This window comes from Nerophis ophidion, linkage group LG11 (assembly GCF_033978795.1).
Source record: "Nerophis ophidion isolate RoL-2023_Sa linkage group LG11, RoL_Noph_v1.0, whole genome shotgun sequence".
Classification (NCBI taxonomy): domain Eukaryota; kingdom Metazoa; phylum Chordata; class Actinopteri; order Syngnathiformes; family Syngnathidae; genus Nerophis; species Nerophis ophidion.
This window is the reverse complement of record NC_084621.1, coordinates 44,888,813-44,913,636: the sequence shown is the minus strand read 5'-3', so window position 1 is coordinate 44,913,636 and position 24,824 is coordinate 44,888,813. Positions and strand designations below refer to the sequence as shown.

General features: G+C 38.2%; 1 protein-coding gene across 8 annotated transcripts in view; it reads right to left on the bottom strand.

Annotated features, from left to right (window-relative positions):
- Positions 1–825: 825 nt before the first annotated feature.
- phactr4b (phosphatase and actin regulator 4b) overlaps positions 826–24,824 on the bottom strand; it is an 87,459-nt gene continuing 63,460 nt past the window's right edge. For 6 of the 8 annotated variants that reach the window (XM_061916091.1, XM_061916090.1, XM_061916092.1 and 3 more), the window contains 10 exons: positions 22,531–22,869; positions 21,695–21,826; positions 20,231–20,759; positions 19,795–20,108; positions 17,765–17,957; positions 17,539–17,594; positions 12,482–12,543; positions 12,261–12,398; positions 2,414–2,490; positions 826–2,342 (listed from right to left, as the gene is read on the bottom strand). In XM_061916091.1, coding sequence (XP_061772075.1) covers positions 2,327–2,342; positions 2,414–2,490; positions 12,261–12,398; positions 12,482–12,543; positions 17,539–17,594; positions 17,765–17,957; positions 19,795–20,108; positions 20,231–20,759; positions 21,695–21,826; positions 22,531–22,869 — 1,856 coding nt within the window. In that variant the 3' untranslated portion in view covers positions 826–2,326. The remainder of the gene's footprint in view (positions 2,343–2,413; positions 2,491–12,260; positions 12,399–12,481; positions 12,544–17,538; positions 17,595–17,764; positions 17,958–19,794; positions 20,109–20,230; positions 20,760–21,694; positions 21,827–22,530; positions 22,870–24,824) is intronic. The other 2 variants (XM_061916088.1, XM_061916095.1) reach the window with 2 other exon arrangements.

Sequence of the window (24,824 nt, the reverse complement as noted above, 5' to 3'; positions counted from 1 at the left end):
GGGCAATAAGGGTCCCCTTGTGTGTTGCGTTCAGTTACACTCTGGAAACACAAAGTCCTGAGGCTCTCATCACTGTATGCTTCAACTTTATTTGGCTCTTTGGTCGGCTATTTTTCAGCTGTACTGCAGACACTGAATAACCAACATGTGTAATTGTACTAAAAACGTGACATTGTATGAAAACAAATTTGGTTAAAACTTTTTACTTTAAACAGAATCGTACTAAAACTGGGGCGTATGAAAACCGAGGTATTACTGTACTGTGTATTGCCATTTTACATTAGATTTATAAGGATTGAGAGGGAAAACAACTGAAAGTCAATGTATATAAACTAAGCAACTGATTTAAAATTTACTTAGCTACTCCGAATGTTAATATCTATGTAACGATGTGTTTATTTCCACAAGCATTCATACTTGAACAATCAGCAGATTGAGCTGTCTGGGTCGGCATAGCTCCGTTGGTAGAGTGGCCGTGCCAGCAACTTGAGGGTTGCAGGTTCGATTCCCGCTTCCGCCATCCTAGTTACTGCCGTTGTGTCCTTGGGCAAGACACTTTACTCACCTGCTCCCAGTGCCACCCACAGTGGTATAAATGTAACTTAGATATTGGGTTTCACTATGTAAAGTGCTTTGAGTCACTAGAGAAAAGCGCTATATAAATATAATTCACTTCACTTCAGTGTCTGGCAACTTGACACCAGGTGTCACTGGATCCCCAGTTTCCAATTTACAAATGGAGTTCCTGCCTACATTGCCCTTTGAACGCCAACAAAGACAGAATGATTTAATAGCAGAGCACATGTTAAATCATTGCACAGAAGGTTCAGGCTGAACGATTTTTAATTAGATCCAGATGTTACTATGTACAATTAAAAGCAAAAGAACTATCAGTCCGTACATCTTCATTCAACTAAAATGGAACCTAGTTTTACAGAAAGGGTACACATTGACATTCCCTTTCTTGTAGCATTTAATCATAAACTAAGATTCTGTGCTTAAAAAAATAGCAAACTATAATACTTTATTTAAAATTTCTTTTCAAACGAAAGGAAGACAAGATATACACAAGCATTGGTTTAACCTATATCCACCTGTACACAGCAAAGAGAACCCTGTAAGCTACTGGCCAGACAACACTACAAAATAAAACAGTTTCAGTTTCCCAAATATAAATTCCAGCCAAAATGATCCCCTGTTGACCGTTCATACATTTTCAGATTTTTTTTTGTGATAAATCCCTGATCTACTCACAGCAGCTTACATTGAACTCATAGTAGACGTAACTAGCATGGACCCTACAACAGAAAGGCTACAGAAAAAGCATTGTGTGTGTGATTAAAGGGATGTAGAAAAACTCTTAGAAAAGTATAAATGAAGAGAGGTTAACCAGATCCAATGACAGTCGGATCCGTGTTGGCTCATGCAGTAGATTTCAGAAATAGTTGATATGAATACCAATATCCTGTCTTTTCTAGGCATTGGGTACATTGGCAAACAAACTCACCGACAGAGACCTGACCTGCACTTTTTCTATTTCTAGACTCACGCTTAATGGCCACCTCACATCACAACGATAAATACAGGCAAGCCAAAGAAAAAAAAAAGAAAAAAAAATCTGTCACTACTGTTGTGATCAAAATAATAATATAAAATTTCTTGTGCATTACACAATACTTTGTAATTAGATCTTTGCGAGTTTCATTCTAAGGTATTATAATAGCAATCTGTACAGTAAATACAAAAACACACAATATCCCAGAGATGTCCAATCCTAAAACAGAATATCCCAGTCTTCATCCTCCAGTCCAAACTGGCTATCATCGCCATGTGTCGTCTCCAATATTATTGTGTGGAGTTCTAGAAATCATCATTTTTCTGTACTATTATTATTTAATGTTCTCACATTAACAAAACAAATGAATTAGCGTTACCATATACAGTAGAGAAGAAAAAGGCAACACAGAATGAGGCCGCAATAAAGATATTAACTAGATCCAAGTCCATGAGGGCCGCTGCATTATAGCAGAGGGAGAAGCAACCCTGCACTTGTAGGTCCTCTGCAAAAGTCACCATTTGGTTGGCACAAGTTTTCGTATCATCCCTGTTATCTGAGATTAATACTGCATCTGCGTCATCTCCAACCACCACCACTTCCGTTTGCTGAAGCAATGCCGTGAAGAAGTAAGAGACGCAAAAAGCATTCTTGTCAGTTCCAGGCTGTCCCTGATCAGAAATAAAGTACATTCAGGAAATGAGAAAGGGCAAGCATGTGCTTGCCAAGATGACCTTAAGTGCTTCATATACCAGGTGAAAATGGAAGATGTTAAGGCCGGTGAAACCTAGAAGGAAAATAGACTTATGAGTTGTAAACAAACCTCCTCCTACTCCATCAATTAAGATTAAGGTATACCTTGTGTAGATCTTGCTGTCCTCATGAACCTCCATTTGAGTTTTTTTATAGTCATTAAGCTCTTTACGGATTGCTGCCTGCAGGACAAATAAACATACTTGATTACATTAAATGGTAGTGTACATATAGAGTTGGAAACTTGTGTTAAACAATGTCAAAGTGTAAAATAATAAAGTTTACGGATTTTGCCGTGACCTTGTACACCTGCCTGCAAGATTTTACGGTCTGGCATTACAGCAAGGTGGACATGCTTATTTGAACGTTAAGTCAAGCTCTCAAGCAATAATGAAAGACACAAAAAAGTAAGATAAAGTGTATTATTATTTAATCTTGGCATGCTCATATACCACCGACATGTGACATATAGTTAAATAAAAGCTGCAATAAACAGCTTTTTAAGCAGCTCTTGTACTGATCGGAGAGTGAAGGTGTACCTAACGTTGTTACCTGGAGAATCCATATATTAATGACGTTTTTTTTCCAACAGAGTTTGGAAAAAAAATAGTTGTGACATTTGTCTTTAAGATACACTGTATATATTTGATGTATTGGTTTCATTCACAATCTGGGAACAGCTCCACAAACGAACATCTTGCAGACAGACTAAAAAAAAAAGGTTTTATAAGTGACCATGTAGCAAAATCTACACCAAAGCCTATCCAATACAGTTGTTTTTTAACCACAGACCCAGGGGCTCATTGTTGGGCTGATAGCACCCTCTAAAGGGCCGGCAAAACATTTTTTCCCTCAGCTGTGGTCCGTTTGGGCCGCAAAAGTACTCAGTTGTAATACATTTTTTCACCATTTGTGATAGTAATGACACTATTAAACAGTAAGGAGCTAAAGTCAGAAAAAAGTTTCTTGAGCGCAAAATTTATGACTAAAGTAGTGAAGCTGTATATTGATTTTTGAACTTAAATTTTATTTACAGTTTATTTAAGAAAAATACATTTAGTTTGAATTAATTTACTCGAGCACTGCAAATGATTTTATTTTATTTTTAGCAGATTTTATGAGTCCCTTCTTTTGCAGTATACAGTATTTGGTTAGTACCTCTGTTTGTAAACAGCATGACCTAAAATCTGGTTTATACTTTTGCGTCACGTAACCTGTGTAAACAACGCCATGTTGCTCCAACCCCTGCATAACCTGACCTGCACCTCCCAAAATTCTAGATTTGCGTCAGTTGCGACGCATACTGCAGAGCTGTGATTGGTCAGCTTTTGCTGAGAAGAGTCCATGAGCACAGAAGAGCAGACTTTGTGGTTGAAATGCACACAATATTTTATGAAATAAAGCAACAGTGACTGATCATTTGCATTCAAACTGATATTATATACCTAATATCTGGACTTGCAATAAAAATTATTACTGCAAGTCTGTTTTAGCATTTTGTGTTGTTGTGCCCAGAAGTTGTCACACAGTATGACACTACGCTGTGTCATACTGTGACACAGCATAGTGTGTACATATATCCACACACACATATATATTCATATATATATATATATATATATATATATATATTCATATATATATATACATATATATATATATATATATATATATATATATATATATATATATATATACATAAACATATACACATACAAATGCATATATATATATATATATACATACATATATATATACATATATACATAAACATATACACATACACACATACATATATATAAATACATACATATACATACAAACATATATATATACATACATACATATATATATATACACATACACACATACATACAAACATATATATATATATATATATACATACATACATACATACATAAACACACATATGTACATACATATACATACATATATACATACATACATATATAGATATATATACATACATACATACATACACACACATACACATATATATATATAGTATACATACATACAGTATATATATACTTATTAGGGCTGCAACAACTAATCGATTAAATTGATTAAAATTGATTATAAAAATAGTTGGCGATTAATTTAGTCATCGATTCGTTGAATGTATGCAATGCGCATGCGATGAGGCTCCCCCCTAACCCTTTATTTATGAACTGCAACATTTACAAACAGCTGAGAAACAATAATCAAAATAAGTACAAAAAAACAGTACAAAACAGCGCCAGGGCGGCGCTGAGGCTACATCTCATGAGGTGGCAGTAAGCCAGCCAAAGATGTGTCATGTGCAGCTCACGTGACCACGCAGTCTCATTTGGTTGGAAACATTGGAAAAATGGCGGAAAACAGTACCGATAGTTCGGTGCAGAAACATCTGGAGGTTAATGCTGCATTGGAGAATAGTGTACGACCTAAGTCGTCAAAAGTGTGGGAATACTTCACTTTAAACACGGCAAAGAAGACAGTTTCCTGCAAAATGTGCAGCATGGAAGTACTACTTTGCTTTGGGAGCACCTGAACAGGAAGCATGTTTTATCCATGCATGAAGAAAACTCAAGGTAAGTAACAATTTTAGTCCATAGTCCGAGTACATTGATCCGTTGTGTCCGTCCTTGTGTCTTTTTAATATTTTGTTAACAAGGAGATTTTTTTCAGGAAGCGCAGCAGCAACTGATGTGTATTAACTTTCAGAGTGTTAGGAACGTTTTGGATAGTGTGACGTCTTCATTTTCTGTGTTATGAGCGGCAACAGGCATTCATAAGTTCAGCTTTTTTGTGACTAACGTTAACCACGGACCCAGGGGCTCATTGTTTGAGTTTGAGTTTATTTCGAACATGCAAGCATACAACATGATACATCACAATTTCCAGTTTCTCTTTTCAACATGTTCGAAAAGGAGGAGGAAGAAGCAGAGCTTATTTAATCCTACCCCTTTTCTTTACATAACAGTTGCTAAAACTTTTGTTCACTTCCTGTTCTCAATGTATTCACAATGTATACTCCATAAGTAATAAGTAATCACAATACAAATAAATAAATAAATAAATAAAAAATTGCTTAAGTAAATTGTATTCCATAAGATGAGATAAGTCAGATTATTTTGAGAATGAATGGGTGAGTAAAATCAGAATGTTTATCATGGTTCTTCATTTTTGTACTTTGTAAACACTTCCAGTTTGAAGAGTTTCTTGAAGTGGATCATATTAGTACATTGTTTGATTGCTTTGCTTAATCCATTCCATAATTTAATTCCACATACTGATATACTGAAGGTCTTAAGTGTTGTACGTGCATACAAATGTTTTAAATTACATTTTTCTCTAAGATTATATTTCTCTTCTTTTGTTGAGAAGAATTGTTGTATATTCTTGGGAAGCAGGTTATAGTTTGCTTTGTGTATAATCTTAGCTGTTTGCAATTCCACTATGTCGTGGAATTTCAGTATATTTGATTCAATAAATAAAGGGTTTGTATGTTCTCTATACCCAACATTATGTATTATTCTAACTGATCTTTTTTGTAACACTGTTAGTGATTGAAGTGTTCTTTTGTAATTATTTCCCCATATTTCTACACAGTAACTCAGATATGGTAACACTAGTGAGCAGTAGAGAATATAAAGTGATTTTTGGTCTAGAACATATTTGGCTTTATTCATTATTAATGTATTTCTTGCAACTTTATGTTGTATATTTTTACATGAGATTTCCAGTTCAATTTATCATCAATCATTATACCTAGAAATTTGGTTTCATTTACTCTTTCAATTTCTATTCCGTCTATTTGTACTTGTGTTTGACTTTCTTTTCGACTGTTACCAAATAGCATTATTTTAGTTTTACTGAGATTCAATGATAGTCTGTTTTTGTCAAACCATTTTTTTAATTTGTTCATTTCTTCTGTTATTATTTGTATTATCCACTGTGTGTTCTCTCCTGAACAAAAGGCTGTTGTATCATCCGCAAATAATACTAACTTTATATCTCTTGTAACTTTACAAATGTCATTTATATAGAGATTGAATAATTTAGGTCCTAGTATTGATCCCTGAGGTACACCACAGGAAATATTTAGCATTGTAGAAGTGTGTTCGCCTAGCTTCACGTATTGTTTCCTGTTCGTTAGATAACTTCTTATCCAATTTAAGACTAACCCTCTGATGCCATATCGTTCCAGTTTTTTTATTAAAATATTGTGATTAATTGTGTCAAATGCTTTAGTTAGATCCATAAACACTGCTGCCGCACATTTTTTACAATCTATTGCATTGGTAATTTCTTCTGTGATTTCAAAGCCATTGAAGTTGAAACATTAGCTCTGTATCCATATTGGTTGTCTTCGAGTATTCTATATTTATTTATGAAACTCTCTAATCTGTTATTGAACAGTTTTTCAATGATTTTAGAAAATTGTGGAAGTAAAGAAACAGGTCTATAATTTGTAAATAGATGTTTATCACCAGTCTTATAAATTGGTGCAACTTTAGCTATTTTCATTTTGTTTGGAAATGTACCTGTTTGAAATGATAGGTTACTAATGTACATTAATGGTCCTGAGATCTCATCAATCACCTTTTTTATCGTATCCATATCAATTCCATTACAATCAGTTGAAGTCTTTGATTTACATTTTTTCACAATTTTAACTATTTCCTCGTGTGTCACATTACTGAGGAACATGGAGTTGGGATTTCGCTCTATGGTATCATAATAGTCCTCAATTGAAACTGGGTCTGGAATCCTTTCTTCCAATTTTGGTCCAATATTTACAAAGTAGTTATTAAAGCTTTCAACTACTTCCTTTATGTTGTCATTATGTTTATTTCCGTCTAAGAAGTAATGGGGGTAATCCCTCTTAGTGCCATTTTTAATAATGCTATTGAGAATGCTCCATGTTGCTCTCATATTATTTTTGTTCCTGTCCAATAATTCACTGTAATATTATTTTCTACATGATCGTAGTATGTTTGTTAACTTGTTTTTATACTTTTTGTACTTAACTTCTGCCTCTGTAGTTCTTTGTACTATAAATTTTCTATATAGCGTATTCTTCTTCTTACAAGCATTTTTTAATCCTTTTGTCATCCATGGTTGATTATTCTTTCTCTGTTTACTACTGAGTTGTCTCCATGGACAATGTTTGTCATAAAGTATTATGAACTTATTTAAGAAATGTTCGTATGCTTCATCAACCTCTTCTTCATTGTACACATTATCCCAATCTTGCTTTTGTAGCTCCATTTTGAAAGCAATCATCCTCTTCTCTGTGCACAGTCTTTGAAATGTCCTTTTGTCTTCCGTGTTCTTTTTGCAGTTTCCATCATATATTGTAAAAACTGGCAGATGATCACTAACGTCGGTTATAAGTAAACCACTTGTAGTGTTATTATCAAAATCATTAGTAAAAATATTATCAATAAGCGTGGCACAGTGTCCTGTGATTCTGCTTTGCTTTGTGATTTTAGGATATAAACTGAATAAACTTTTGCTTGTTAGGGTTCAATAAGTCAATATTAAAGTCACCGCATAAGAAAATTATTTTTTTACCATTGTCCATGTAAGTTGCCTTGATCCATCCTTCAAATGTTTCTATACTTGACTTAGATGATCGGTATATACAACTAATTACTATGTTTTTGCTATTTTCCTGACATATTTCAATGGTAATACATTCTAAGATATTATCTACAGCAAATGACATGTTTTTTACCACTTTGTAGTTCAGGTTCTTCATCACATACACAGCTACTCCTCCTCCATTTTTGTTGGTGCTGTTAATATAGTTTAGTTCATATCCTTCTAGATCAAAATCTATTCCTTTTTTATCATCAATCCATGTTTCTGTGATGGCGATCACTTTGAAGGGTTCGTTGATGTGTTCCAAAAAGTTCTTAATGTTGTTGTAGTTTGCATACAAGCTTCTGCTATTAAATTGAATAATTGACAATTTGTTGTCACTTTTAATGTTGCTATTATATTGCTTATCTGTGTAATAAAAACAATTATTACTAATTATTACTAATGTGGGAAAAAAATTTTGTATCTAGATCTATATCGTTTTCCAAATCCTGGTTTTTGTGCTCTTTGTTGCAGAAGTTTTGTAGTTCCATATGTCCTTGCTCAACAATCTTTGATGTCGTTTCTATAATCTCTATAAGTGTAGATGGATAGTCCTGAATCTAAGTCTTCTTTTTTAGTCGTCCCTTGCAGTGTAGTAGTGTTGATGTTGAATTTAGGTGCTTGTTTTCTGTCAGAGTCCATTATCGTTGTTGTGGAAGCTGTGTAAACTTAAAATTTGTCCAGGTCTTTGATGTCATTGACAACAATTACTCTTGCTTCTGGACCTCCATTCAGCTTGATGTAGATTTTACAGTTGGCGCTCCAAGTTCCCTGGATTTTTCCCTGCTTTCTCAAGTCGTGTGCTTTCTTGGCGATTCCAGCATTACGTTTAGTGAGATGCTCATTCATGTACACATTTGTTCCCTTCAGCTTCTTTCCCTGTCTCAGCAATGCCATTTTAGATTTTCTGTTTACAAATTTCACGAGCACGACTGGAGTGGCGTTGTTGTCTCTTCTGTTCAGTGGGATGCATGTTTCGATGGTATTAATGTCGATTTCAATTTCCTTTGATTGCAGGAAGTTGACCACTTGCTGTTCTGCCGAGACAAGATCCATTTCATCTGGTTCACCTTCATTATTCACAGCTTTCGCATAGGATCTTGGTTTAATTCGGTGCCCTGTCACGATGATATCATTCATTCGTTTATCCTGCTCCATTTCATCTATGACATTCCACAGCATGTAGATGTCTTCTTGAAGGGTCTTCATTTGTTGGCGCATATCTTCTTGAAAGGTCTTCAAATGTTGGCACATATCGGAGACTTCATTTTTTCTGGTGATGATTTGAGTTTGCAGACTTTCAATATTTTGCTGCAGACTTTTCACATCTTGTTTGTGTTCTTCCATTGCTTTTTTCTGATCTTTTTTTTTTTCTTTAATTTCTTCTTTGATTTCAAGGAGTATTTTTAGTAGTACTCCTTGTTCCCCATCATGTCCTGTGTCCAGTCTCAAATCTTGGTCCCAGTTGTGTCCTGTGTCGGCTGACACCGAAGGTTTCGGGCTTTCAGTCTTCCCTTTAGCTTTTGGCATAGCGGCAGATCGATGACGTCAGTGCCTCTTGTGTCTTAAACGGCAGATACTTTAGCAACTTGCAGCAGGTTTAACTTGGTTGTTCCAACAATGCGTACCTTGTGTTGTTCACAGATCAATTTGAGGTGTTAGTCTGTCAACTTATAACACTGCGACGTTGGAAGCACTTTAAAACAGCTGTAAACTCGCCGTAGTTTTTGGTTGCTAGGCAACTGCTTTGAGCTGCGGTAAGGCGCCGATTGCTTGAGGCAAACGACTCATCCAACTTGCCTTATTTCAGCGTATCAGTGCCTCACAACTGACCAAAATGAGGTCAAGGATGCCAGGTTACTCTCCTGTGGCTGTGATCGCAAATAAGTGGTCAAAATCTTCAGAATAAACAAAAACTCCGGTAGCAAAAGCGGAGCCTTTTTCTTTTGCGTCCTTTCTCATGAACAGGAAGTGACGTTTTTTGTTGGATACAACGTGGGGCTGATAATGTGTCTCTGGCACATTTGACTCTATTTTGAGAGAGAAAACGCATGGTTACCAATTTGGAAATAAACGTAATGGACATAAATACATCAGGTTGGTTTCAAAATGGATCAATGTAGCCGTACCCGATACAGCTATATAAATATATTTAGATTTGAAGGACACTTTAGTATAACTAAACGTTATCAAGGTGCTGGAATAGTTCATGCTATTATTCACAGGCAGCCTAAAATGATTTTTTTATTATTCACAACAGCAACGTGTACAATATCTGATGCAGTTCTGATCTGATGAGTTACATTACTGTGTTGATATTGGTGTATGCTGCATTCCCAATGTCCATTTATTTAATTTAGCTGTTTTTTTAATGTGGTGGCGTATTTGTCTATTACGTCAGAAATTACTAATAAAATCAACTGGGTATGTATTGAGTTCCATGTAAATGATGCTACTATGTACATTCATTATATGGTTTCTCTCATTTAAAAAAAAACAAGCCAGCATTAGCGACTTGGTACAAAGGAAGGTCTGCACACCACAGCTAGCTGCTGCATTGACTGATGCTATCCTGAATATGTTGGTAACTGGCATGAGGCTACTATCTATGGTGGAGGATGAAAGTTTTAGACAAATGATTCACGTCCTCAATCCTGGTTACACTCTTCCCTCGAGGAACCATTTAACAAACTGATGGAGAGGAAGTACGAGCAGACATTCCATGCTGTGTAGACTGGCATAAAATCCACCCAGAGCAAAATTGCTCTCACTGCTGATGTGTGGACAAGTGTAGCCTACTTTGTCAATACATGCCACTATATTGGAGAAGATTGGAACATGAAGTCAATCTGCCTCATGACCACGCCACTAGAGGAAAGAAATTCAGCATCCAACATTGCAAAATGGTTGGAATGGGTAATAGCCAGGTTTGAAATTCCCCTAAGCAAAATTAATGCTATTGTGCAGGACAATGGTGCACTTTATAAAAAAAAAACATTTTTGTAACACTTGCCTTATTTTCTTTGGCAAGTCGAAAGGACATGGTGCCAGTATGCTGCTTTTTAAATTAAGTATCGGAAAGGATAGAAATGTAGTTTGTCTCTTTTATCCGATTATTAATTGATTAATCAAAGTAATAATCGACAGATTAATTGATTATCAAATGAATCATTAGTTGCAGCTCTAATACGTATACATATATATTATATATGTATATTCCATAATATGCATACATACAGTATATATACACAAGTTGAGTTTATACCAAAATGGATACATGGATGATACAGCAGAGGATTGGGAGAATGTCATGTGGTCAGATGAAACCAAAATAGAACTTTTTGGTATAAACTCAACATGTCGTGTTTGGAGGAAGAAGAATACTGAGTTGCATCCCAAGAACACCACACCTACTGTGAAGCATGGGGGTGGAAACATCATGCTTTGGGACAGGACGATTGATCCGTGTTAAGGAAAGAATGAATGGGGCCATGTATCGTGAGATTTTGAGCCAGAACCTCCTTCCATCAGTGAGAGCTTTGAATGGATGACCAAATACTTATTTTCCACCATAATTTACAAATAAATTCTTTAAAATTCTTACAACGTGAATTCCTGGATTTTTTTTTTCACATTCTGTGAAGTGTACTTATGATGAAAATTACAGACCTCTGTCATATTTTTAAGTGGGAGAACTTGCACAATCGGTGGCTGACTAAATACTTTTTTGCCCCACTGTAGATATGTACAGACTCACACACTCACACACACACAAATGTGTGTGTATATATATATATATATATATATATATATATATATATATATATATATATATATATATATATATATATATATGTGTATAAAGATAGCCAGTTGCTCACACAAACAACATTGCCCATAAGGTTTTTGGAAGAGAATTGCTAGTCATGCGCCAGCCTCTATGGAAGAGCTGTAAACGAGGCAAGACGCCGTCAGAAGGGACACAAGCTCCATGAAGCAAAAGTGTATACCAGCGTTAATTTTTTTTGTGACTGACCCTACGATTCAAGTCATTTGACAAGGTTTATCCTGTTAAACTGGATGCAGGTTAGATATAAATAGTAAAAATTATTAAAATCAAGAGTAAGTTACTAAATCAGTGTTAAAATTTGAGTGGACCCCCTCAGCAGTGGAAAAGTTTGGCCCCAACGTCAAAAAGGTTTAAAACCATCTGATCTAGAAAACAGGGACTTGTTTTAAATGTACATTTAAATCATCATATGTCCCCCTTCAAAAAGATCATACACAGACTAATTACCTTATCAGCAGGGGTCAGCTTGGTCCACGGCTTATCTGCTCTGCGATCATAGTCTTGGGCATCGGTGACTTCCACATACTCATGGAATCGCAAAATTTTTCTGGCATGCAGCTCTGCAACTGTGGGTCTTTGACTCAGCTACATAAAATGCAGGTTATTTAGGTATTGCAATATCAGCTAGTACACAGTATGACACATTATGTCAGTTGTACAGTACACACCTTTCTAGTCAGTCGTCGCTTAATCTCTCTAACTTCTGCTTGTCTGTCTGCCTGATTTTTGGCTGAAACAAGACAGGATGAGAACAACAAAAGAGCTTTATTTAGACACTATTGAAATAAGGCTTGATGTGCAGACAAAGAAGAAAAATGTGGCTTCTAAAATTAGATGTATTCTGTGACCCAGATTTTAAACGTCTGCCTCTCTAGGGATAGGCACCTTTCACATTTGAACCAATACGGTATCAACTCCCAATATCAGTAATCAGTATCAATTCTCCACAGTAACACATTTCTGTATTTTTGTGTGTTCATGTGATTTAATGTTAATTAAAAAAAAAACATTTACATTTAACACAGAACAAATAACAACCGTGCTATTCAGTTGTTATACTGTTTGCAGTGAGTAATCGTTGCCATTAAGTTAAATGTGCTGGTCTTTTCTTTGGTTAAGCACTACAAAATATTTGTAGGGCTTTGTTTTAAAGATGTGTGTATAAAAATTGATTCCTAAAAAATGTTGCGTCGAAATATTTGCTGTGTCAAAAAGCAAGACTCACTTTTGGCATATTAAGACTGCGATGAGGTGGCGACTCGTCCAGGTGTACCCTGCCTTCCGCCCGATTGAAGCTGAGATAGGCGCCAGCACACCCCCCGCGACCCCAAAAGGGAATAAGCGGTTGGAAATGGATGGATGGAAGACTGAAGCAATCGATCTGGTCTCAGAATCAGCCAATAAGGTGTCAAGTTTGAGATCAGATGACACGGGTTTTGCAAAACAGCATACAAAAGTCGGTTAACTGGGCTACCTAGGCATAATACAACATAATAAACATTTCATTGGATATTTTCACATTATAGAAATGATTCCAAAGGTTTAAATATGTGCTTTTGTGTGACATTACTGCACTGCTTCATACAGACAAGGCATGGGGAAGAGTGGGCGGGGCAGCAACAAGTTTGACACCTTGCAAACGCGAGTGTTAGATGAAGACTGATTTCTACAGCATAGTTCTGCAGTGAAGTAATATATTGAATAAGTGGATGTTTTTACAATATTAACCGAACAATAAAACACTGAATACTAACATTTCCTGTACTGCAAACCACCTCCTTAATCGACATCGTTTGTAGTCGAGCAAGAACAACAAACATGCAACAAACATGGCAAAACATTAATGCAAAGGGTAAAAAACACCAACTTATTCGACATATCACTGTTCTCCAGAACTTTGCTGTAGAATTCTTTCTCCGTCTGACGCTCGCGTTTGCGAGGTCTCAGGCTTGTTGCTGCCCCGCCCACTATGCCTTGTGCCTCATCTGCATGAAGCAGTGCAACAATGTCACTCAAAAGTGCATATTTTAACCAATCATATATTTAGTTTGAAAACATCCAACAGGCCGTGTTGAAGTGTTTATTATGTTGAGGGATGAAACTCGAAACCGGTTTTCCCGGTTGTTCGATAAGAAAAGAACCGAGTCCTCGGACTCAAACCCCTTTTTTTTTATAACAGGTACCCGTTAACGAGACCACTATAGTAAAGAAAAATAGTTGGTTCTTTATTCGAATCCGTCCCGACCAGAAATGCTCCGTGGTACATCACAAGAAACAACGTCACGTAGCTCAGTCATTAGGCGCAGATAGCGAAAGCAGGAAAACAACGGACGGGAAAAAGCGCTCCAAGGTGTAATGAAGTTCAAAACAAAAGACTTAATTCAATGAATAACTTTACTGAGAGATTTGAGCAAGGTACAAACACATGACCAACACTTTTGCAACCAACCGGAAACATAGCAACCAGGCTAGCAACGCACCTCCTTTACGGTAGCTGTCGCAACGTTTTTAAAGCAACCGCAGCACATACATATATATACCACATATCCCCCTTATTTAACTTTTCTTTTTTCTTTCCTTGTAAACAAAGCAAAATCACACTGTATATGTGTTGTCAGTCTAATTATAAATAATGCAGACGAGGCGTGTTGGCTGACTTCTTGACGTTTACTGCCGGGTGACGACATGCAACACTTTTCAGGGCTACCGCGCATGCTTGTCACTCCCGTTGCATGCTGGGTAGTGTAGTTGTTATATTCCCTAGCTCATAAAGAAATAATGTTAACTCAATAAAGTGTATTTCTTCTTTTAGCTTTAACTTTTCATATTTTAGCATTGTAACCACATTTGCAAACAACCTCTCTCTTTATACAATTTTCTTTCAATAAAGAAATAAAGTGCAAACATGTCAAAGCATCATAACAGTTATGTCAAATAGTAGCAGATGTGCACTTTTTGGAGAGCTGTAATATTTTCAGTTTTGTGCCCAAGGGACTGATTTTATTTAACACTATATTATTATTTATACACCTATAGTGATCACAGAGACAGGTTGTTTTTGTGTTGCTGTATATATTTGTTTTTCTGAAAAATCCCATTTAATATACTTTGGGTAACAACAGTCAATATTTATTTATTTTATTTTATTTTTTTAGGGAGATAATAGTCAATATTTATTAGATTTGATTTTTTTCTTATATAATAAAAGTGAGCTTTTGTTAAACCAAATATTATTTTTTTTTTCCATCTATAACAACCTATCTGGACTCGATAAGAGAATCGATAAGGAATCGGTTCGATAAGAGGATTCGATAATAGGCTCTAACTCGATAATTTCTTATCAAACATCATCCCTAATTACGTTGTATTACGCCAAGGTACCACATTTGCAAGACCCGTGTCACGTGACTTGACACATCATTGGCTGTTTCTGAGACAGGATTGCTTGCTTCAGTTTTAATTTACCGGAAGTAAGTCTTGCTTTTGGAAGCAGCAAATTTTGACACCAAATTTTTCAGCACTGAATTTTTTTCACAAAATTTTAAACGACTAATTTTTTTTCAATGAAATTGAGAGATGTAAAAAAAATTCAGTTTACAAAATTCAAAAGGAAAAAAATCAGTGTCAAAAAAAGCTTTTGTAATAAAGACACAAATTAACTTCCATACTTTCTATCAGGCATGCTAGCTTTGTTGACATGGAAAATATCTCGGAATAGACCAATCATTCAGCCTCCAATCAATATCGGCATATTTTTGAGAGAAAGTATGAGATCAATCACAAACGCTGAGTCCCTCTGGCTGACACTGTATTCATTTTACGTCCCCTGGCTAAAAGGGGCTTGCCTTTATTTGTGTTTCCATACACATTGTGGAATTGCTTCCCAAAGTTAGGAGTAATTATCTTAATTATTGCAGATAAACTGCATTTCTTAGTATCTTAATAAGTATGAATATAAAAAGCTAGCTGGTAAGCTAAAAGCTAAGCGAACCATTAGTTAAATTAGTGGTGTCTATAGTGGGTAGTATCACTATATGATCAATACTAGAGTGATTAGGTAGTTATTAGGGGTGTGGGAAAAATCGATTTGAATTTGAATCACGATTCACACATTGTGCGATTCAGAATCGATTCTCAGTTTTAAAAAATAGATTTTTTATTTATTTTTACTAAGCCAACAAAACAATACACAGCAATATCATAACAATGTAATCAAATTCCAAAACCAAACCTGACCCAGCAATAACTCAGAACTGCAATAAACAGAGCAATTGAGAGAAGACACGAACAAGACACAGAACAAACCAAAAGTAGTGAAATAAAAATGAATATTATCAACAACAGTATCAATATTAGTTATAATTTCAGCATAGCAGTGCTTAAAAATCCCTCATTGAAATAATCATTAGACATTTATAAAAATAAAAAAAAAGAACAATAGTGTCACAGTGGCTTACACTTGCATCGCATCTCATAAGCTTGACAACACACTGTGTCCAATATTTTCACAAAGATAAAATAAGTCATATTTTTGGTTTGTTTAATAGTTAAAACAAATTTACATTATGGCAATCAGTTGATAAAACATTGTCCTTTACAATTATAAAAGCTTTTTACAAAAACCTACTATTCTGCTTGCATGTCAGCAGACGGGTAGATCCTGCTGAAATCCTATTTATTGAATGAAAAGAGAATCCTTTTGAATCTAGATCCTGCTGAAATCCTATTTATTGAATGAAAAGAGAATCCTTTTGAATCGGGAAAAATGTTTTTTGAATCAAGAATCGTGTTGAATTGAAAAAAAAAAATCGATTTTGAATCGAATTGTGACCCCAACAACCGATATTGAATCGAATCGTGGGACACCCAAAGATTCCCAGTCCTAGTAGTTTTATATATATTATATATATATATATTTTTTTTAGACAAAAAAAGTTTTTCCATATTTTAGTAAATGTGTAAACCTTCAGGGAATAATTCCCTGTACACAGGAGTATTTTAAAGGCCAAACAGAAATGATTTAAATTACTAGTATATACAAGTGTTTGATTTTGTCTATATTATCGTATACTGTTGACATTGTTTTGCTCAAACAATTGTATGTAATAAAAGAGTATAAGGTGCTACTTTAAATATTGTGTTGAAATTATTAAGTATGAATAGATCTTACCATAAATACAATGAAAAATTTACAGTGATAATACATTCATGGGATCGGTGATGTTTGTATCAGAATTGAAAGCATAAAACCCTGATCAAAGCATTCCAAAATTGCAACATTACCTAAGAGACAGTCAGCAAAAAATACACCCGTTTACCCACAAAGTGCTTGTTTTAGTGCTAAGTCTACAACCGGGTGCAACCTTGGCAAGGAAAATTGTTACTGTTTGATTTTACGTGAATTGGTACTCAACAGTACACATGGAATTCAGTCGGTACCTTTAAAAGTACTGAGTAATAGTGAGTAGTAGTGAGTAGTAGTAAGTAGTAGTGAATTTGGTACCCATCCCTCTTCCTCTTCCACTGACATTGCACCCTATGCAAGAATAATTTTCAAACTTGGTAGTGCATCATTACAGAGAATGCATGAATGTAGAGTGAGTGAGGTTATAGAGGAAAAGAAGACTGAAAGTAACACAGAAGAAAAAAAATATGTCCTTCAGTTGCAACACAACTGTTTTATGTTACTGATACAAAAGTTCAACCAGGAAAAGTTGATACTCACGTTGAAGGATATTTCTTTGCTCCAGCTCCTCTGCAGTAGGACGCTGGCTAAGACGTCTAAAGGGAACAAAAGCGAATAGATTCTATTTTTAAACAAGTGAATCACTTTGTTATTCAAACCACAAGTACAACAAAGATCTTTTCAACATTTCATGAGGAGACGTACACTCACTATTGAAGTTTCTTAATAAACAAATGCAGAACTGTTATGATTTCTTTCCTTTTACCTTGTGAGTGCGGTACCAATCTGTGTGCGGATGGTCTCCCATTGCTCCCTGCTCTGCCAGGTGAGGCCGGTCTGTCCTGGTGGTTGGTCATCTTTGCCACTCCTCTCCTGCGAAAATCTGTCCCTGTCGGGCGCAGTGGAACGACTGCTCAATGCCAGAGTATCTTTCCTCTTCACCCTACTGGCCAGAGCACCTGGATAATGGACAAGCAACAAGCCAGCTATGACATTTTACTCTCTACTTTCATCTAGTGCTATATGGTCTTCCTCTTGAGTCTATTTCTTAACAATTCTATACAAGAAGTGTCTCACATTACTGATTATGAATTTAACATAGTGAAAGGTGGCAAAAAGAAGCCTGTGGAAACATATATACAATATACGGTCAGTTGTTGATATATCACGACTGGGTGCAAATTGCCATGAACACGCTCTGGGTATGCTGTAAGTCGCAATAACATGTCAACACCAACTACACACTACAGAGACTGGTAGCACCGAACATACACCACAGAGTGGGAAGTTATGTGCAAGTACCTTTCTTCAGGATTGCAGACAACGTTCATTCTTTGACCAGCCCATTCTATTGTGATATGTTTATATTTGCATATACTGTACTAACAAAACTCTGAGCCCACGACTATATGTTGTTTTAGCAATACTTCAGTCTGCTTCAACAGACCGCAAAGCACAAAAACGCTACATTGCTGACTAAGATATAGACAGTTTTTATGTTTGGTTGTCAATCTGTTAGTTAGCAAGTTACTTCCTGGTTCTTAAAAGATCACATACAGTAAAACTTCTATTTACAAACCCCTCTTTGTAAGAACTTTCCAATGTACAAACCACAGGTCAAATGAAAATGTGTTTTGGTGTAAAAACGTTGGATCCACCCAATGTGTGCATGCAGCTCAGCCATTTTGTGCCTGGCAGCACATCCATAGTGGGCGGGCTAATCGGTCTTCAGTGCTCACTGATCATTCAATTAGCACAGTGCCACGTTTAGCTAATATGCAACTTTGTGGTTTTTACGTGTTTTTCACCTTTCTTGTTAGTGTAATCCTGCTAACTGTGTCTGGTAATTAAAATAATATGATTACTTTAATTGTGGCCTAAACATTTTTTTTTAAATATTATGCTTGGTTATTATGTAGTTTAATGTTTTTAAGGGAGTGTGTCCAAACTTTTTTCGGCACAGAGCTGCATACAAAACAATTTTAAGAATGTAGGGGTCATTTTAATTTACTGTAATTCCCTTTTCTGTATTTTATGTACCATTTTAAAAAAATCCAAAACACTTAAGCTACTCCAGTGTAAGTCAATACTAAGTTGTTAAATATACAATTATTATTGATTGGATTAGATTAGATAGTACTTTATTTATTCCTTCAGGAAAATTAAAATTTGCAGCACAATCCCATTCAAGATAGTGAGATATCTTATTAAAATAATGTTTCCCTTTTTCATCTTAAATTGTATGTATTGAAAAGGGATGTCCAACGTCCTTTCTTAGCCAATAACTAGTTTATCGACCTTCAACATGTTCTGAAAATTACATAAATTCATTAGGTGTATAAGATATATTGTTTAACACTAACAACTATTTGCTTCTTCCCCTATAAAATATTCAAAAGCTAGGACGACTGTTTCATTTAGAAATAGCTCAGCGTATGCCGGTATATATTTAATTGATTTTTGCATCTTTAATGTATCAAAGTGGCCCCAGCCTCCTTGTATTTTTAGGTATGCTGCACTTGGTGGAAAAGGTTTCCCCTCCCAGTATAGCATATTATCTGGGGGCTAAAACAAATCAGGCCACAGACTACAAATGTCACCTTTTGAACATCCCTGCTATAAAGGAATCTAGAACAGTAACAATGAAGGTTGATAATATTCCACTGTAGTCCTGTAGGTGGCAGTGATATGCATAACGACTGGGATGTTGTATTTTCTTTTCTTTTTTTAGTTCTGTGGTAACAGAATATACATTCAAAAGCAAGCAAGTTTTAATCTGGATAGTTTGATGCTTACTCAATGGGGGTTCTTCCTCATCTTCCTCATCAGAGTCACTCCCTTTATAAAGCACAGGACCATCTGAATCGCTATCCCCTCGTTGCAGGCCATGCTCGTCGTCGTCGTCGTCATCTTCCTCTTCGTCGTCTTCCTCGTCGTCGTCATCTTCCTCCTCCTCATCAGCCTCTCTACCAGGAATGACACACATTCCGATGTCACCGACCATGCCCCGGCGACTCCGTGGCCCGAGCTCTGGCTGGGGGATCTCGCCGTCGTACTCCACCTCTTCCTCATCGTCATCCTCGTCCTCTTCGGAGTAATCATCTTCAGACCTTGTGGGAATGCAAAAAGTTTCAATTAGTTTTTATTTTGAACATTAACAAGCAATGGAAATATGACAAGATAGTCTTGTTAGGGTACTTGCTATACGATTGACCAGTCGCTCTTAACTCACAGTTTAAGTGGTTGGATGCTGATAGGAAGGGGGCGACCTCGATCTGCTTGGTAATCAGGAGGCGTTTCAAAGAGTAATGTGTGCGCACGCTGCGACCCGTCTGGTTTGGGTTGAAATGGGCCAGGGCTGGAGAGAGCACGCTGGATCATGATATGCAGTGGAACCGGAGCAGGGCGCTGGGGAGACTCAACAGTAGGGCTTGGTGGGTCAAACAAAATAGGTATGGGTTGGGGCAGCGGGTGTGGGTACGAGTGCTGATGGTGAAGGTGGTGGGGGAGCATGTGTTGGCGGGGCGGAGAGGGAGGTATGTGGGATGGCAGTGGCGGGGAGGGAGGAGTAGGAGAAGACAGCTGAAAGCTTTCAGAGCTCTGCTCCTCAAGAAGAGGCTGGGGGGAGGTGACGGGATGGACTGAAACAGGAAGATCCTCCGTGTTGCGTTTGGTAACTGGTGTGGTTCTCTTTGGGGGCATTGGTGGAGAGGGCTTAGCTGGGACCAGACTGGCGCCTCCCGTGCCTTGTGTGACGTCTCCTGCAGACAGAGGCAAAATCCATAATGTAAAGTCAACTTTTAAAACTCTTTCATGAGCGTCACAGACTTTGTTCTCTATCTTTCTTTGCTAATAATGTGAAATGAAAGCACATGCTACCCCCACTGTACAGTCAAGAGATCCAGTCTGACAGAACACTGTCCATATTAACAACTGGAATTACATGCCTGACTGAGCATGAGTGCATACAGAGAATGACGTAACGTGGCTGTGTCAACATGGATGCACACATTGAACTAACACGCAAGTGTGCAACATGTGCCCTGGGTCATAGACAAAGGAGACACAAACAGCCTTGCATGCGCAAGAAAGCCAGACTTTAAACCTGTGCATCGCAACCGAGTGGACAATTTTAGGCTCATAAGTGGCATGCACATGTTTATACCTTATTTGTGAAAGCTTTAAAGTCACATCTTTGTCAAGTCACCGCCATGATGAGTGCTGCCAAACCATAAGCATGCAGTAGACAAATAAGCTCTTAATCATTATGTTACAACATTCATGTTACAACTATCGTTATGTTACAACCATGATAGTGCATTCATTCATTCGTAGGTCCATCACATTCCAGGAGAGTTGAGCGGATCACTTCCTTAAAATTCCATTGATTAATTGCAGGCCATTGATCCGCTAAAAGTGTACTCTATTTGGCATGCCAAATTAAAGTATCAAGTTGAAATATGCTCAATTGCTTAAATACACAAAGCACACTCATTATCAATCCTATTATGGGCATGCAACCTGTGTAGATCACATTGAAAGTGACGCAACCAAGGCCTATCGGGGGGTGGAGGGGGACATACGTGAACAGCCAGAAAGGACGATGCATGGTGAAGAATGCCGACTCTGAAAATGGGGAGTGGTACTTCAGACACAGGGCACCCTGGTTTCAGATCCCAGAGTGCCTTCTTTTTACCTGAGCGCAGGCCTCCAGCCCGCCGGCACAAGTAGACAGGCAGGGACAGATAGACATCATACTCGCACTCTCGCTTCCAGCAGGACCAGTAGAGCGGAAGTTGTGCATTCTCTCCCCCCTGCAGGGCGGAGACTAACAGGGGGAGACGGAGGCCCTCAGCTGGAGTGTTTAATAGCTGCAGGTACATGGCTGCAGGCTTTATGCAGTGTTCAGGGGTGTTTACACACTGTCAACTTCATTTAAAACATTCTCAATAATACTGACAGTGGCTCTACAAAATACTTAAATAGCCTCTCTCAATAGGTGGGTTAAAACTTGAGAAAGATGGGTTTCTATTTGTCCCAGTGTCAGTCATGACAAATACAGAAGTATAACTGGTAATGTCAACATCATGCCTGTAAGTTATGTACATCCACACATCCACACAGCCAAATGTTGAATCATCAGTGATAATAAGCCTCACAATAATGAATCAAACAATGTACACAGTCCCACTCAAATGGGAATTAGGCAGCAATCCCAAATGAAACAGAAAAACACAACAGCCAGTGAACTGCAGCCGTGTGAACTGAGGCTCACAGTCACAAGAGTCCCTGTTGTCTTCAAAGTGTCAAATGACGGAGAAGAAAATAGTTGTTACAATAGTCAAGACTTTTATAATTAGCTAGATAAATGATGCTCAAACTGTTTAGAAATGCTCATTAAGGACACTTTTTCTTAATTGTTTCTTACATCAGCCCACTGAGCTTATTTATTCATAAATGTGATTCATGAAACATTGTAAATTGCAGCGCAAGGTAGCATATATATCAACTGTGCAACTAAACAAAGCTTACCCAGTATGCCAGGGTTACCCCTGTTCATCGGCTTGGGTGGAGGTAAAGGCGGCTGCTTGGCGGCCTGAGTGGTTGATGACGACGACCCGGCCGATGAAGACTGCTGACTGCTCGTGCCCGAGGAGGAGACAATCCTTGTAGGCTTCGATGCGACACCCGATGAGGAAGAGGCCGCCTGGTACTGGGCGGATGCCTGGTTGGACGGGGTGCGAGATGGCCCCTCGCTACCAGGTTCAGCCGTGGAGCTTATCAGCCACTTTGGAGGCATGACGGATTGTTTGGGCGGCAGAGGTTCACGAAGAGTGTCTTCAGGGTCAGGAACAAAATTGCTGTCTGACTCTATGAAAACAAGACACCATGGCAAATGATCAGTACAGTTGGACTATATTGTATAAGAACAGAAAAAAGAATCATTTTCTATTAAAATCAGAACCACATCTTTTTCTTTTTCTCCATTAGGAATTTTATTTTGAATTCTATCTAAACATGGCTGGCTATTAATGTTGCATTTGAGGACAACAACAACAGTAAGCTATTTTCTGCCAGCTCACCACTCCAAATATGCACCGTGATAGCACTTGATTGAGAATTGCATTATCCATGGATCAGTGACAATGCAATAAACGGCATAGGTGACTGCAATTACCAACACAACACACAACCTTCCCAGCATGACTACTGTATATCCAACGAATCCCGCATTCTTTAGAAACCTTTACACCTTTCCTTGGTTGCAACTCTGAAATGTTCGATTAATCCTTCATATTTACAGTCTTTATTTATTCATATTTACAGTCTATACAGATGTCCTGTTAAGCATCTGATCCTCAAAGAGAGAGAAGACTGGTTGAAGTGGGTGTTAACTGGAATTTGTTCTGATTTTGCCTGATAGCACGTCCTTTAGAGATGGGAATCGAAAACTGGTTCTTGTTCAGAACCAGTTACCAATAAATCGATTCCTTGGAATCCATCCATCCATCCTTCCATCTTCTTACGCTTATCCGAGGTCGGGTCGCGGGGGCAGCAGCCTAAGCAGGGAAGCCCAGACTTCCATTTCTCCAGTCACTTCGTCCAGCTCTTCCCGGGGGATCCCGAGGCATTCCCAAGCCAGCCGGGAGACAGTCTTCCCAATGTGTCCTGGGTCTTCCCCGTGGCCTCCTACCGGTTGGACGTGCCCTAAACACCTCCCTCGGGAGGCGTTCGGGTGGCATCTTGACCAGATGCCCGAACCACCTCATCTGGCTCCTCTCGATGTAGAGGAGCAGCGGCTTTACTTTGAGCTCCTCCCGAATGACAGAGCTTCTCACCCTATTTCTAAGGGAGAGCCCCGCCACACGGCGAAGGAAACACATTTCGGCCGCTTGTACCCGTGATCTTGTCCTTTCGGTCATGACCCAAAGCTCATGACCATAGGTGAGGATGGGAACGTAGATCGACCAGTAAATTGAGAGCTTTGCCTCCGGGCTCAGCTCCTTCTTGACCACAACATCCGCATTACTAAAGACGCCGCACCAATCTGCCTGTTGATCTCACGGTCCACTCTTCCCTCACTTGTGAACAAGACTCCTAGGTACTTAAACTCCTCCACTTGGGGCAGGGTCTCCTTCCCAACCCGGAGGTGGCACTCGACACTTTTTCGGGCGAGAACCATGGACTCGGACTTGGAGGTGCTGATTCTCATTCCAGTCGCTGCAAACTAATCCAGTGAGAGCTGAAGATCCCGGCCAGATGAAGCCATCAGGACCACATCATCTGCAAAAAGCAAAGACCACCAAACCGGAACCCCTCAACGCCTCGACTGCGCCTAGAAATTCTGTCCATAAAAGTTATGAACAGAGTCGGTGACAAAGGGCAGCCTTGGCGTAGTCCAACCCTTACTGGAAACGTGCCCGACTTACTGCCGGCAGTGCGGACCAAGCTCTGACACTGATCGTACAGGGAGCGAACCGCCCCAATCAGACAGTCCGATACCCCACACTCTCTGAGCACTCCCCACAGGACTTCCCGAGGGACACGGTCGAATGCCTTCTCCATGTCCACAAAGCACATGTAGACTGGTTGGGCAAACTCCCATGCACCCTCAAGGACCCTGCCAAGAGTATAGAGCTGGTCCACAGTTCCACAACCAGGACGAAAACCACACTGTTCCTCCTGAATCCGAGGTTCGACTATCCGGCGTAGACTCCTCTCTAGCACACCTGGATAAACCTTACTGGGAAGGCTGAGGAGTGTGAAACCACGATAGTTGGAACACACCCTCCAGCCCCCTTTCTTAAAGAAAGGGACCACCACCC